Below are 16,768 nucleotides of genomic sequence, written 5' to 3' on the forward strand. Positions count from 1 at the left end.
AGGTCCTCCCCAGCAGCTGATAACAGTGCCTGGGCTGTGTGCACTTCTCCCTGTCCCTGCGCTTGGCAGACGCGCCCTCACTCAGCAGACTGGGACAATGCAGAGTCGAAGCAGCGCAGACCAGGGAAGGGAGCTCTGCCATCTGCTCAGTGTATACATGAGAACAACATGTGGTAAGAGGACCCCTTTGTGCTGCAGGAGATTAACCCTTTAGAGGGGAGGGCTGTGGTTACTGACACTTTTGGGGGGGGCTATTGTTACTGGCTAGTGAGGGCAGGCGGGATTAGCCTCAGGGGGAGGGCAGTGGCGGCCATCTTAACTGAATAGTGAAATTGCTGTTTTATGCAGACTGGTTGCTAAGGGCTGAATCTTATTAAATATGGGGTAAGTCAGTCTAATAGTAACTGATTCTGGAATATCATGTTATTAGTAACTACATATATGAAAATTGAAATTAGGGTCTAAGTGTGACAATTATCCTTTAACCGCCTCCGGACTGCCTAACGCAGGATCGCGGTCCGGAGGCGGCAGCACTGCACAGTCACGCATATATGAGTCATCTCGCGAGATTTCCTGCGAACGCGCGCATTCACAGGATCGGAAGGTAAGCGAGTGGATCTCCAGCCTGCCAGCGGCGATCATTCGCTGGCAGGCTGGAGATGTGATTTTTTTTTTTTTTTTTAACCCTTAACAGGTATATTAGACGCTGTTTTGATAACAGCGTCTAATATACCTGCTACCTGGTCCTCTGGTGGTCCATTTTGTTTGGATAGACCATCAGAGGACACAGGTAGCTGTGTAAAGTAGCACCAAACACCACTACACTACATACTACCCCCAGTCACTTATTAACCCCTGATCACCCCCCCTATAAGGCTCCATTCAGACGTCTGTATGATTTTTACGGATCCATGGATCGAATCCGCAAAACACATACAGACATCTGAATGGAGCCTTACAGGGGGGTGATCACCCATATAGACTCCCTGATCACCCCCCCCCCTGTAAGGCTCCATTCAGACGTCCGTATGATTTTTACGGATACATGGATCGGATTCACAAAACACATACGGACGTCTGAATGGAGCATTTTATCAAAGACACGTAGAACAATAAATTGAGAAAAATTTATATGGTTGTGGTTTTTTTTTTGCAAAATTTTACAACTGAAAGTGAAAAATGTCCTTTTTTCAAAAAAAACCACATTAAATTTCGATTAATAACAAAAAAAGTAAAAATGTCAGCAGCAATGAAATACCACCAAATGAAAGCTCTATTAGTGAGAAGAAAAGGAGGTAAAATTCATTTGGGTGGTAAGTTGCATGACCGAGCAATAAACTGTGAAAGTAGTGTAGTGCAGAAGTGTAAAAAGTGGCCTGGTCATTAAGGGTGTTTCAGCTAGGGGGGGTTGAGGTGGTTAATACAAGCCACTTACTAATGTATTGCAATTGTCCATATTGCTTCCTTTGCTGGCTTGGTTCATTTTTATATTACATTGCTTGTTTCCATGGTTACAACCACCCTGTAATCCAGCAGTGGTGGCCATTTTTTTCTATAGTGTACAAGCACAGCCAGATTTATAAATGATCCTCAAAAGTGTTTAAAGTTCTAAGTGCTGGATGACTTTTCTTGGATCTGGGCTTGTTCTCTAGCCTCAGCCTCAGCATTTCTGAGAGCTCAAACAAACATTCAAATGGAACCCGTCACCATGGAAATGCAGTACAGTCTGTAGGCAGCATGTTATAGATCAGAAGGAGCTGAGCAGATATAGTTTGACAGTAAAAGATTCAATAATCTAAAATATCTGATCATTCTGGGCTTAGGCGTCATGTGGGTGGCCCAGATCAGCTATTGACAACTACCTCTTCATGACTGTATACAAAGTTAGTTGTCAACTACTAGTTTGGACTGCCCACATGACTCCTAAGCACACAACGAGCACAGATTTAAAGGGTTTTTCAGTTTGTTTGTTTTTTACCAATGAATAGGGCTTCAGTATCTGATTGGTAGGAGTCTGACACCTGGGACACCCGCTGATCAGCTGTTCAAGAAAGCAGCGGTGCGGCTCTCTGCTTTTCCATAGGCCAGTGACGTCATGTGCATCATTCATGAGGCCTAGGAGCAGGTTAGCCCCATTCAAGTGAATGGGGCCAAGCATGGTACCAAGCACAGCTGCTATACAATGTAATGCTCTGCTTCGTGAGCTGTGAGAAGGCAGCCTTCACAAACAGCTGATCAAAGGAGGTCCTGTGTGTCAGACCCCCACTGATCGGATAGGTCATCAGGAAAAACCCTCAAAACCCTAATTTTACAGAATCTTTTCCTACATGCTGTCTACAGACTGCACTGCATTTTCTTTGTGACAGGTTCTCGTTTACATGCTTGTTTAATCTCACAAATTGCGATTAGGTTCATACAGAGGTTTTTTTTTACTATAAAACCATATATCGGTCTGCTCGGCTCCTTCTGCTCTATAACATGACTAAAGATTAGGGCTCGTTCACACCAATGTATTTTGCGTTCTGTATACGGGTCGTTTTCTGCGTTCCGCATACGGAACCATTCATTTCAATGGGTCCGCAAAAGATGCAGACAGCACTGTGTGCTGTCCGCATCCGTTGCTCCGTAAAAATTATGAGTCTCTTATTCATGCCCGTTATAAAGAAGAATAGGAATTTCTATAATAGGCCTCCTGTTCCGTAAACTGCGGAAGGCACATGGGCGCCATCCGTGTTTTGCGGATCCACAATTTTTGGACCACAAAAAAAAAAAAAAAAAAAAAAAAAAAAAAAAAAAGCACGTCGTGTGAACGAGCCCTTACACTGCATTTTCTTTTCTGACAGCTTCCCTTAAATTAAAATTCTCAGTTTGATCAGAATTAAGCTTTCAAGGCATCTTTCACACGGGTATCATGTTTTTTTTGCCCGGATAAGATGCTGGTGCGTTGTGGGAAAATGCAGGATTTTTCCGCGCGAGTGCAAAACATTGTAATGCGTTTTGCACGCGCGTGAGAAAAATTGCCATGTTTGGTACCCGAACATCTTCACAGAAGTACGGGTTAGGTGTTCTGTATATCGGTATATCCGCATACTGTATATCGGTATATCCTCAAGTGTATAGAGGAGATATATTAAATTTTTTATTATATCTCTCCTCTATACACTTGATCGCGCAGCCAGGCTTCTCTTCTGTCTTTGCTGTTCACAGGAATAGGACCTGTGATGTCACTGCGCTCAGCACATGGTCCATCACATGATCTTTTACCATAGTGATGGATCATGTGATGAGCACAGTGATGTCATCACAGGTCCTATTCCTGTGAACAGAAGAGAAGCCGGGCTGTGCGATCAAGTGGATTAAGGAGAGTTAATTTTTTTTATTTTATTTTTTAACCCCTCCAGCCCTATTGTACTATGCATTCTGTATTCAGAATGCCATTTACCCTTATAACCGTGTTATAAGGGAAAATAATAATGATCGGGTCCTCATCCCAATAGTCTCCTAGCAACAGTGCGTGAAAATCGCACCGCATCCGCACTTGCTTGCGATTTTCACGCAGCCCCATTAATTTCTATGGGGCCTGAGTTATGTGATAAACGCACAATATAGAGCATGCTGCGATTTTCACACAACGCACATGTGATGTGTGAAATTCACCGCTCATGTGCACAGCCCCATAGAAATGAATAGGTCCGGATTCAGTCCGGGTGCAATGCGTTCACCTCACGCATTGCACCCGCATGAAAATCTCACCCGTGTGAAAGGGGCCCAAGTGAATCTGTCACCAGTTTTATGCTGCTAGGTTCTAACAGCTTCAGCGCATACCAATGAGTCCTGATATTCATGAGCTTCTGGCTTTCTCTGACCCCGAAATTCTTTTTTTTTTTTCAACCGAATCAGCAGCAGGGGGCAAAGAAAATCAGAAGCCTAGTCAGGACTCATCGGAATGCACTGGAGCTGTTGAACACAAGATTTTAGCAAAGAAAGTGACCCAGCATTTTGCTAAGGAGACTTGTCACTAGTTTATGTTACCCTTAGTTAGGACACCATAAAACTGCCCACAGATTCGGTTTAAAATAAGCCCTTATGACCAAATATATGCAAATCTAGTGGCTGGGGCTACAACACAACTTTTTGTAAGGCTACTGATTTTAATTATCCAACAGTCCAAAGGAATGCATGAGGTCTATACAGTCTTGTAGACTGCAGTGGTCACTCCGTTCAAATCAATCTATTCTACTACAAAAGGTCGCAGTACAGCCTGGGCCTAATGTGTGGTGTAAATCTCCTCATCCAATGGTGTGCCCATCTTTAAAAAGGTACTATACAGCCAGTAAAGGAGAAAAAATAAATAAATAAAAAGTGGTAGAGGCAGATTCACTACAGTGGCAAGATCAAGAAAGGCATGGTTATTGGAAGTACATTTAGGTGGAGAACTTCAAAAATACAAGTTATCCTACGGGCAGATTTTTGATAAATACCGTATGTTGAAGACAAATTCATTTTTGTTGGCCATAGCATCCAATTACAGCCCTGCTTTAGTTTTCCAAGAGCAGAATACAACATGAAAGCTGTGCGGAAGTTGATTGCTATGGGCAAGAGGTTTTTCTTGGTCAGTTTCATAAATCTCGCCCAATGTGTTTAGGTTTGTTTTATGAAATCCACTTTGAAATATCATAAAAAGTTGACAGCTTGAAGGAAATTATATATCAGACTTTACCCTTTGAATCAGCTTTATTCTTCTAAATCTGGTATTTCAATATTTCGTAGCACCTTGGCAATGTCCAGAATAGAATACAAACACACATACATTTAAAGCATGAACCCTACTTTACAATGTTGAATTAGGACAATAAACTGGAACAATTGGGGGTGGGGAGTATGTTTTATTTGGACTAAAAAGACCCATGACTGAAAATGCCAAGGCAAGTTATAATCACCAGGTAAAAGGATGTAGATACATTTTCTCACAGTTCAGCTTAAAAGATAGATTTCTGGTACAATTTAGTTTTTGTAACAAGCAGATTTATAAGTGCCAGAAGGTGACTTTTACGGGACAAAAAAAAAAAAAAAAAAAAAAAAAAAAAAGATTCAAATGTTCCAGATTCAAGACAAACTCTTCCTTGATCGTCAAAACACAAAAAGTTGAAGACATGGTACCACAGTAAAAGGACTCCCTGACAACACAATATACAGAAAGAAAAAAAAGTTGCATTATGGAGGAAACACACCTGTGTAAATATTCAGAATAAAACTCAAAAGAAACTGAAAAAAAAAAAAAAAAAAAAGAAGTATAATAAAAAAGGAATAAAACCAAAAAGCAACTACTCTACACTAGTGCAGTTTCCATGGACAGCTCAAAAAAATAATTAAAAATCACGGATTTATCACACTCGCCAAAAAGGTGTTTCTGGGTATCTGAAGCGATACAGTTTGCACGTCATTTCACTTTAAGCAGATCGTAAGTCACAAACTACTGCCAGCATATCTAGTTAGAGAAGGAATGTTCTATATTACACCATTTTAGATATTATACAATGTTATGCAGTTTGCAGTCTAATAGTGTATTAATAGTGGTAGGATCATTACTTTGAATAAAGGCAATTCTTAAAGCAAAAAAAAATAAAATAAAAAATAAATCTTCAAAATACAAAAAAACACCCTGTACTTTTTGGGAACATGCTCACTAATGAGACTAGGTAATAACATTGTATGCTAAGAAATAAGCCAAAGGTAGCTACAGGCAAGTATATCAGATACTGATTAAAAAGGGACAATCAAAATACAGTATTGGATTGTTAATGGCTTAAGTCATAATCAGATTTTCAGAGTACGAATGTGAGGATATGCTTGAGTTAGTAGCCAGCCGCAAAGGCTGCACGTTTGTCATGCAACATACTGCATTTCTAGTTCATAACCTAGATACTTTTACAGCCCTAGTTATACTTTGATAGCCCCAGTTCACACAAACAAAAAAGGCCAGCAAAATATCTTGCGCAAAAAATTAAAATAAATACTTTGTTATGGAGATCAGAGCCTTATGTAGCACTTCTACTGAAAGCCAACATTTCCACACCTTTATCGGCATTTCTGTACAGGAGCTAGAAGTCTGAAGGAAAAAAATTATAATATGCTATACACAACACAGAGCCATCCTTTCAATTTCACATATTAAATCAACTTGCATAATAAGATTTCTGCAAGTCACAATCAATGATAATTTATTTTACATCTAGAAAAAAAAAATTATAATATAGTACAATTAAGAAATACTCGTGTCCTATTTCCACAAGAATAGGATTAAATGCACTGCATTCACATTTCCAGATTTAGACTAGAACGAGATAAAAGGCTAAGATGGGACCCATTCCAGTGATTAATGAGAAAACGGGTCCCGTCGCTTCTTTGTAACTAGCACAATACGAGTGCTCCCAAGTCAATTTCAGTCGACGTGCAGACCTCGCACAGAAAGAGGCCGGGCCATACAAAAATAGCAGTGAATGGTGCAATCGAGATAGGATTTAAAGTTTTGAAAAAGTTATTGATTTGAAGAAAAAAAAACAAAAAAAAAAAACACAAACCTGACTAATTTTATACAGAGGAGTATAACGAGTATAACAAGCTTTAGACAGATTTGTACAAGTTTGAATAATGAAGCGAAACCAAAAATTTCAATAGAAAACTAGTTCAGTTCTGATGCCTTCTATTATGACTGTAGTCACCAATTTCACGAAGGCTACAAGGATGAAGGAGAAAAAATAAATCTCAATGTATGGATTTTTAGTTTTTTTTTTACAAATGTTGGTGGGAGAGATTGCATCAGTTTACTAGAAATCTATGAAAAAAAGACCCCACAGGCTTGTCACAGATAAAGAACAATAAGCCCAGTGAAAAGTAGGTGAGATCATATCGGTTATGCATAGCCCTTTCTTAAAGACAACATACATATACACTGCATGGATACACGGATTAACACCGCTAATGTGAAAACCATGCTCGAGACGGAGAAAAAAATAGCACGTATGAGAGAACTCGGGATTACAGACACACATGCCATTGCTATAGCTAAGCTTCTGTTATCTTCCAAAAAATTGTGGCTTGACAGGTAAACAGCTTCAAAAGAAACTTTAGTAAGGTCAAAAGACAAACTAAATTTCGAGCTAATAGACAGGATAGCTGTACATTCAGTTTTATAATCTGTGACAAAACAGCATCTGGCCACAGTTACATAACACACTGACCACACACTGCACCTTTTTTTTTCCACTTCAAGGCCAAAATGGCATACACATACTACCAGCAAAGCCTTAAATAGATTAAAAAAATTAATTTTAAATTTCTATTTTTTTGTTTACTTTTTTTAACAGATCTATTTCTCAAAAATATTTTCTTTTCCCCTCTTCAACCAAGTCTTCTAGGTTTATGACAACCCTGAAAAAATGATAGAGCAGGTAACTTCTGCAACATATACCAAAAAAAACAAAAAAAACCCACAGATCTGATCCCCTCCCCGCCCCCCCCCCCCCCCAAAAAAAAAAAATATACAAAAAATTCCTATATTTTATAGGTTATTTTCTTTTTTAAGTCGTATCTGAACCACGCTACCACCTCAAATACTAATCCGAGATGAAAGCTTGGTTCCATTAGGCCCACTTTGTACAAAGTTAACATAAACGATGACCATTTCCATGGAAGTCTGTTTTCTTTCTTTGATTTCAGTCCGATTTCATGGTTAAACAAAGTTTTTACTTTGGTGATCTTGGTGGCACATATTGCTCCTTGCCATTACGTCTTGCTGCTCCCTGAGGTGAAGACCTGCGTACAAACTGGCGCCTCTGTTCCCTGATTTTCCCAGCACCACCTCGGGGTGTCCCATTGCTTCGGTGGCCAGGAGATTCTTTTACTTTTCCTTCAACCTTCTCATGGGTCTTTTCAGAACCTTTTTCTGGAGGAGTAGAGGTTTCTTCATTTTTGGCAGGTGATGCTATATTAGTACGAAGCTCACGAAGTGGCTGCACTGGAGCTGGTGCAAGTTCCTTGGGAGGCCTCTGACATACCTCAGCGTAACTTAGTTTTCGTGGTTCCTTGAGACAAAAAGAAGGTTGTAATCGTGAACACATGGCATTAAAAGTACAAGTCAGGCTGACAAAACAGAACATGGATATTGCAAAATAGATTAACACAACTACCCTCACATGTTGGTGCTTTTAGAATATATCTAACAAATCGATTAAACCAGCAACCTTCCTATCCAACTGTGTTCATAGACATAGCTGTGGTTCACCCAATTAAAATGCTGTTTTTCCTTTGATGATCTGAGGCTCCGTTCTCGAACTAGAATACTTAATATGCAAGTTAGGCCTTTGGTGCAATGAGGGTCACATTTGATCTTGTTGTGGCCAAGTCCCACAGAAAGGAGCAGAGCTTGGGCGCATTAAGCCCTTGTTGCACCATATGTCTAATTTGCATATTAGGAAAAGACAGAACTCTGGAACGGAGTGTCTATCCAACAGTTTGACAGGGAGGTCGCTGGTGGCAGCCTATACGGCTTTACAGTTCACGCGTTGTGGGCAATACATCAAAATAGTGTGCATTGTATTGCTCTTTTGGCTGTTTGAGTAGGAACAGTTCACTTTTAAAAATGGTCAGTAAACACATTTAAAAAATACAGCAATTTGAAGTAAAACGCATGCTGCTCGCCAATCTTCTGCTAAATGTGAACGCCGCCCCAAGGTAGTCCGATATCCAAAGCATTCCAAATTTTTCATCAAAGTACTGGACTTGGAACTGTCCAGGCAGAAGCAGTCGATTACAGAATGCCATATCTGGACCAACCTCCTCCCAAGAACATAGGTGCAACAAGGTACCAGTGCTCGAAAGCAGAATACAGCAGCAGCGAGGAGGAGGCGAGGGGCTGTGGAGACGACCATCATAAGGACGCACCCTTCTTTGCCTGTCTTGGGAGGCACACTAGCACACAGACTGCAAGCAGTTGTAAAAGCAATCGGCACATAACTAGTACCTGTGTACTCTGAGCGGGAGATGCGTTCCCCATGGGTGCAGTGGCAGCAGGCTTAGTTGGTTTCACAGCAGAAGCGCACACGGGTAGCACTGCTGAAGTCTGGCTTCCAACATCTTTGTGACAAAAAAATTCTGCAGGTTTCTTCTCAGTAACGGAGTTGCTAAGGAGGAACATTAAAACCAACAGGGAGACAAATTAAAATCATTAAAGAAGGTCTACACATTCATATCTGTAGTAGGCTTTTTGGATTAAAGGGGCTTTCCAGGTTATAGATATTGATGTGGGTCCCCACCGTCAGCTGCCGGAACAGAACACAGAATGGAGGCAGAAGCAGGCTCACCTATGTGCAAGCTAGCTGCAGAAACCCAGCATGGCCACCATATATGGAACAAAGCTGTGCTTTCCGGCTCAATTCTCTGTTAGTTTTGGTGCTGCTGCATACAGGTGGGACGCTAGGTGTTAGACCCCAAACCATCTGATGAGGATAGGTCATCAATATCTAGAACAAGGGTCAGTGACCCTCGGCACTCCAGCTGTTCTTGTAATTCCCATAAACATGAATACAGCATTCTGAGAGTTGTAGTTTCCGAACAGCTGGAGTGCTGGAGGTGGCTGACCCCTCAACTATAACCTGGAAGACCACTTTAACCTTTATAGAACTTTAAAAGGTGATAAATCAGGTTAAGTCCCACAGTACATATCACACAGCCCTCAGATCTCATAATCTTGCAGTCATTGGAAGAACAATGCAGAGAAATTCTGGCCATAAAAATATAAAAGTAAACTAAAGTTGAACATAAATAAAAGAATGAGAAAGAACAAAAAGGAGTGGAATTAGAAGAAAAATACATAATAAAAGTACACAGAATTAGGTCTGCAAGTCCTTTACCCTCTAAGCGCGATACTTGATCATCACAGGGCTAACAGTACATGAAACCACCAATTACAAAACAGTTATTCAATAAAGAGAAAGCTGGCCCTATAATTTAGGTAGCCGTCAGCCAAATCGAGCCCAATTCCCCCATACATGTTTACGCTGGGAGAGAGAGCATATCAAAATCCCACAGCCACATCCTTCTCTAGTCAGGATACCCCCCACCACTGTTCAAAGTGTAGTGTCTGTGTAGGGTTACTGCAGTATGGCTTCCACTACACTTAGCACAGAGTTGTGCCTCCTGCTGCATTCAAGAGCTTCTAGCTCTGGAGGCTACATGGAACAGCTGATCAAGGGGGTTTGGGGCATTGGGCCCCCATTCACTGGATATTGATGACCTTTCCTAGAGAGATAGGTTATCAGGAGACTGGAAAACGCCTTATACAATATACCCGTTTCCTATATAAAATCAAAAAGGTAAAAATAATTGGGCAATATGTGGCAAGCAAATGGCATACATGCCTTATACCTCATGTAGTGTTTTAGACACTTTCACCAAGGGTGCATGGCTTAAAATATGCCAAAAATGTAGCATTTTTGCTACAAGTTAATTCAACCAATAAGTAGTGTAAAGTTAGACATGACCAGGGGTGGCCAACCTGTGGCTCTTTGCTTCTTCAAGTGAGGCTCTAGCTGTGAAGCCAGGAAGCAGTCAGGGGGCTCACTCTCCACCACAGGCTCAGATCTCTTGTCCTAATAGGGCACTGTTACTTCTTTGCAGCTGCAACTCAATCTTCACTATGTCCTGATGCACAGTGTGCGAACGTAGTACGTGGAGACACGCACTACGACCTGACGTTGTGCTCATCAGGTCACAGTGGAGAGTGTCAGACCTGCAGAGTAGTAGGAGCCCAGTGCCTGGAGGGAAGATTTTTATTTTTTTATTATAGAACTGAGCATGGTGGTCTAATCTTAGCATGGGAGGTTCTGATCTGAGCACGGAGGGAGGGGGGGGGGGGGGAGCACACTGATCTGGACAATAGGGTCTGATCTGAGTGGGACAATCTGAGCACTGAGGGTCTGACACAGGAAGTCCGATTTGTGTTGCCTGATCCAAGCATTGGGGGTCCGATTTGGAGATCTTATCGTAGGTCAGATTAGGATTGGGGATCTGATTTAAGAGTGATCTGAGGTCTGATGATAAATATATTTAGTTTTTTTCTCTAATGAAAAATAAGAAAAAATATATTTCTAGCAGACCTCAGATCGGATGAAAAATATTTTAATCTCATTTTCCTTTGTTAAAACCTAGGTGCATCTTGTAGGGCAAAAAAATAAAAATACAGTGACTCGTGTGAAATTGTATAGCTTGTGGCTTCTGGTCATGTATTTTTTTTTGGGCTCCTTGTGTATGTAAGCTTGGCCACCCCTGGACTAGACATTCTAAAGATGCACTAGATTTATCAACCAGTAAAAGCCAAAGTGATGGCACAGCTGAAGACTTCCTAGTCTAAAGGATCAGTTATACGCTCAGAGGAACAGCTCGGGAAGGAAATGTTCCTTCCAGAAAATTACCTGCTAGTTAGTGGAGGTGAAATTTGCTGCATTTACATTCAGCACTCACCTCCACAGTATAAGGCCGAATGCACACGGCTGTGTGCGGTCCGTGGAACCACGGGCTGGATTCCTGCTAAGAGCAGGAGCGCACGGCGTCCTAGCAACCAATGACACTGTGCGCTCCTGCTCTCAGCAGGAATCCAGCCCGTGGTTCCACGGACCGCTCACAGCTGCATTATTTCTGGGCAGCAGAGTGCCGGTTACACAGCACAATCTACTGCCAAGAATATATCATTTTGGTGTCCATATGGACAGTTTCACCTGATGAATCAGCATTTTGCTAGTTCATCGGGTGATCTGCGGCACCTTTAGAAGAGCAGATTGCCGGGAACGTTCATTCCCAATAACTGGTCCAAACATCTCTACACTACCTATTCGGTAGGACAGATTTACCAATACAATTTTATGCGAGGCTATAGCTACATTGGTCACCCAACAACAATGTAGCCAATGCCATAGGCTCATATAAAATAGTATTGCGTGATCAGTGTCGTCATACCTTCTACCTTTGTACCTATACTTTATTTTGCACAATTTATGCAAACTCGAACAGTATACAAACTGTGCCCACCTAGGTTGAGGTTGAGGTGGTGGTGTAACAGCTCGTGTAGCATGCGGTGTTGAACTTGTGATCGTGTGCTGCACTGGATTTTTTGCAGGTTCTTCCTGAGCAGGACTTGTCAAGCTTGGAGGCAATTCCTTATTTTCCTAAATTAATACAGAATATGTTAAAGATCAAAGCATAAACAATTGGGAGAAAAATTAAAATTTCCATTAGTTTCTGCTGGCATGTAAAAATTCACAGAATATTACATACAGCACACATAAGCCCTAGTCACAGCCAGGTAAATGAAGAGCATCCGCACACATTAGGATTCACTGTTGAAACATGGGCAGGAAATACACACTACAGACAACTTGAGCAAACAATATCCGCAACAAGTTTTTGGAGACCCACTTTTTCTTTGCAGATTCCTTTGACAACATCAGCCATCCTGCTTTCAAGTACAGGCTCCCCCGGCGTGCTCACTACACTTCCTGGCAATGGAGGGAAATTAGATGCCAGCAAGTCAAACTTTGGTGTCGGTGCAATTTCTTCCATTGTAGTCGGTGGACGCTGAAACAAATGATGCAAAAATCAACAAACTGCAAGGGGTGTGCACATAAAGATTGATTCCACCGCACGGTCATAAGCTTTACGTTATTGTAGCCCTCAGATCTCATAATCTTGCGATCATTGAGAAGCCAAGCGGACAGGGCCTGAGCAAAGTGGACAGCAATGAGAAAGAGGTTAGATGAAAAAGAAAGAAATGAGGAAAGAATGAAAGTGTGATGAGAGCAGCTCAGGCTTCTGAACGCCAGCCATGTTCCCTCTAAGCGCGATACTTGATCATCACTGGGCCGTACAATAGCAGATATGAGACACGAAAGTCAGTCATGAGATTCTAGTCTAAACTAGACATTACTTTTAACAAAGTAATACCAATAAGGCCTCACTCACACAACCGTATTTTTGCGGATTGGCTGTGGAACCCATTTATTTCAATGGGTCAGCAGAAAAAAAATGCAGACAGCACATCGTGTGCTGCCCGGAACCGTATGTCCATTACACAGTCCCACAAAAAAAAAAAAAAAAATTAGAGTATATATATATATATATATATATATATATATATATATATATATATATATATATATATATATATATATATATATATATATATATATCTATCTATATATCTATCTATATATATCTCTATCTCTCTCTCTCTCTATCTCTCCTTATCCATTTTGCAGACAATAGTCAGTTACAATGGATCCGCCTAAAAAAAAAACAGCACTGATGTCATCTGTATTTTTTGCGGATCAGTGTTTTATAGACTGCAAAATACATACGGTCGTGTAAAAGCGCCCAAAAAACGCAAACCGGGGTCTGCTGGGCTAATAGTATTTGTGATCTTATGACATTCTCCTCAATGGCACATTTATTTCATTACACATACAGGGGGAATATTGCGAATAAGGCTACTTTCACATTAGTGTTTACAGATCAGTCATGGATCTGCAAAAACGCTTCCATTACAATACAACCGCATGCATCCGTCATGAACGGATCCGGTTGTATTAGGTCTTCTATAGCCAAGAAGAAATCAGTCTTGAACACCACTGAAAGTCAAAAGGGGACGGATCAGTTTTCTATTGTGTCAGAAAACTGATCCGTCCCCATTGATTGTCAGGACGGATTCGTCTTGCTCACCACCACAATGCAGACAGAAAAACGCTGCAGGCAGCGTTTGTGTCCGCCACCAGAGTGGAATAGAGACTCATTGGAGGCAAACTGATGCATTCTGAGCGGATCGTTTTCTATTCAGAATGCATTAAGGGCAAAACTGATCCGTTTTCGACCACTTTTGAGAGCCCATGACGGAACTCCGAAACGGAATGTCAAAACGCTAGTGTGAAAGTAACCCAACACAATTTCAAATAGCTGGAAAAAAAGGGTCACACATTCACCAGGGTTCATAGAATTACATTTGCAGTGCTAGCCCGAATCAAGACTTCCCAGACGTGTAGGGGAGAATAAAAACAATACAAAAAAAACTACTTACTGAAGTGCGATCATCATCTCTTCTTCGTCTACCTCTGAAGATATTTCTCCTGCAAGAAACCGTAGAGAAAAATCTGATCACTTCTGTAATAAGCAGTGTCTATACTGAACACATACATATAGGTCGGCAGTTGGGACTTTAAATATGGCGCCTGCTGTTTTTTTTAAACTCGTTTTATTGAAACAAGAGTAACAAGGCACATCAGTGGTACAATTGCATAGAGGATACCAAAACATAGTACAGGTCTGGTCACATGTAAAGACAGTGATTATACATCCACAATTAATCAAACGCAGAGGGTACATCATTTCAGGGCTTACACAGCAGAGATACCATAGATCGAATAGGGCAGAACAGAAAAAGAAAAAAAAATTTCAAAACCGATCCTGTCCAGGACCAACTGAGACCACAGACCCCATTGAGGTTGTTAAGTGCGAGTCACACCACAGTCCCCACACTTTCTGGAACTTATCTGGACACTTTCTATTGACAAATATCACTTTCTCAAAGGGGATCACCTGATTAACCAACCTTTTCCATATCCCCAAAGTCGGGAAATCATCCGCCATCCATTTGAGGGCAATAACCTTACGGGCCAAGAACAGAGATTCACTCAGGAATATCTTGTTATAATGAGTCCAGCCATCATTGTCTAGGATACCCAACAGACACACCTTAGGGCATAGCGGGACAGGACCTAGGCCCAAAGATGAGAGCACACCCAGTACTGCCTGCCAATATGACTTAATGTGAATGCATTCCCACATCATATGCCAAAAATCTGCGTTATTGTGAGAGCACCTCAAACAGTTGGAGTGGGGAAGTCTCCCCATCCTATGTAATCTAGTGGGGGTCAAATAGCTGCGGTGTAGCATAAATAACTGGATCAACCTATTATTGATTGAGGGAGATACCCTAGTTACCGCCTCTAACGCCTCCGACCAATCCTCCGCCGAAAGAAGCGGGATATTCCCTTTCCACCGTGCCTCAGCAAGTATAGGTTGCGCGGACATGTGATTCTCTAGGAGATGGGTGTAGAGCACAGATACTACGCCCCGGGGTCCCTGAGATTTAATAACTCCTATGAGGGGGTAAGAAGATATGGCCCTGTTTCTATCTCTAAATTGCTCCTGCAGAGCATGCCTAATCTGCAGGTATTTAAAGAATTGGGTGCGTGCCAAACCATATTGCTCCTGGATTTGAGAGAATGAGCGTAGGACGCCTCCACTGTACAAATCCCGCAAAGCTACAACACCGGCTTCTGCCCAAGCATGCGTACCTGCAATCCCTTGCAAATGGGGGAATAAGGAGTTATCCCACAGAGGTATGGTGTCGGCCCAGTCTTGATACTGCCTCAATTTAGCATCCCTCCAGACTTGTTGTGCCAACCTGTGTACCGGTAGTAACCGTCTCGACAAGGAGCTAGCCTTCTCCAGCACTGGCCACAAGTTAGATATGTCCAAGTGCTGCTGCAGATAATAATCCATATTTTGCAAGGGCTTCCCATTGACCCACCCAGCCAAAAACTTTAGCTGTCCTGCCAAAAAATACAAATGGCAGTTCGGCAGCGACGCCCCCCCCTGTGTCCTGGGCCGCTGTAATGTGTTCAAGGCAAGTTTGTGCCTGGCTCTGCCCCATAGGAACTGAGTCATTGAGGAGTGGAGCCGGTCCAATAGATTCCGTGGTATAGGGGTGCACGCGTGTCCCAGAATGTACAGCCCTTTAGGCAACAAGACCATTTTGATCAGATTGATCCTGCCCATAACAGACAGCGGGAGGGTTTTCCACACCTTGAACTTCTCAGTGAATATGGCCTCTAGTGGGGGCAACATTCCTGGAGTAAGAGTCACCTGGTACTCTGGTAATGATAATCCCCAGATATTTAAAGTGGTCCACCACCCTCAGGTTATGGTGAACTGCAGGCCAATCGGAACGCCATAAAGGCATCAGGGCCGACTTAGCCCAATTAATGTGCAACCCAGAGAAATGGCTGAATTGCTCTATAATCGTGATAGCTCGAGGTAAGGAGGTGTCCATGTCACTCATGTATAGTATGAGGTCGTCTGCATACAGACCCACTCTGTCCTCTCTCCCCCCCAAACCAACCCCCTTGAATGATGAGTCAAGGCGGATACGTAAGGCCAGGTGTTAAATGGCAATTGCAAATAAGAGGGGAGAAAGAGGACAACCCTGCCTCGTACCCCTCTGCAATGGGAAGCAAGGGGAGGCCGTGCCATTGACCAAAATACTAGCTCTCGGATTATTGTATAGTATCCGAATCCATTGTAAGAACTTAGGACCGAAACCAAATCTCCCCAACACCCTCAGCAGGTACGGCCACTCCAGCGAATCGAAGGCCTTGGCTGTATCTAGGCGCCTGCTGTTTTAAACAGCGAGCACACAGGGCTGATGCCCGCGACTGGCGGTAATGCCGATCGCTGAATTTTAACCCTTCAGATGCAATGGTCAAATGTAACAACGGCATATGTAGGCGCAAAAACCCGGAAGTATGTGGTTCCGGGTGCGTTCTGTATCCCCCTGGCAAGGATAGGGAAAGCCAGAGCATGTGCAATTCAGCACCTATCCTGAGTGACAGGAGGCTGCCACACATTAGTTCCTATGGAGAGCCTGCCTATGCCATTGGAG

At 42.2% G+C, this 16,768-nt stretch overlaps 1 protein-coding gene across 1 annotated transcript in view; it reads right to left on the minus strand.

The window, feature by feature from the left end:
* Positions 1-5,033: 5,033 nt before the first annotated feature.
* The window catches only part of LARP4 (La ribonucleoprotein 4), a 41,532-nt gene continuing 29,797 nt past the window's right edge, over positions 5,034-16,768 (minus strand). Inside the window, exons 12-16 of the mRNA XM_044285073.1 lie at positions 14,123-14,171; positions 12,472-12,630; positions 12,085-12,221; positions 9,023-9,182; positions 5,034-8,084 (exon numbers count right to left, since the gene is read on the minus strand). Of these exons, the coding sequence (XP_044141008.1) occupies positions 7,746-8,084; positions 9,023-9,182; positions 12,085-12,221; positions 12,472-12,630; positions 14,123-14,171 (844 nt within the window). The 3' untranslated portion in view covers positions 5,034-7,745. The remainder of the gene's footprint in view (positions 8,085-9,022; positions 9,183-12,084; positions 12,222-12,471; positions 12,631-14,122; positions 14,172-16,768) is intronic.

This window comes from Bufo gargarizans, chromosome 3 (assembly GCF_014858855.1).
Source record: "Bufo gargarizans isolate SCDJY-AF-19 chromosome 3, ASM1485885v1, whole genome shotgun sequence".
Lineage (NCBI taxonomy): Eukaryota > Metazoa > Chordata > Amphibia > Anura > Bufonidae > Bufo > Bufo gargarizans.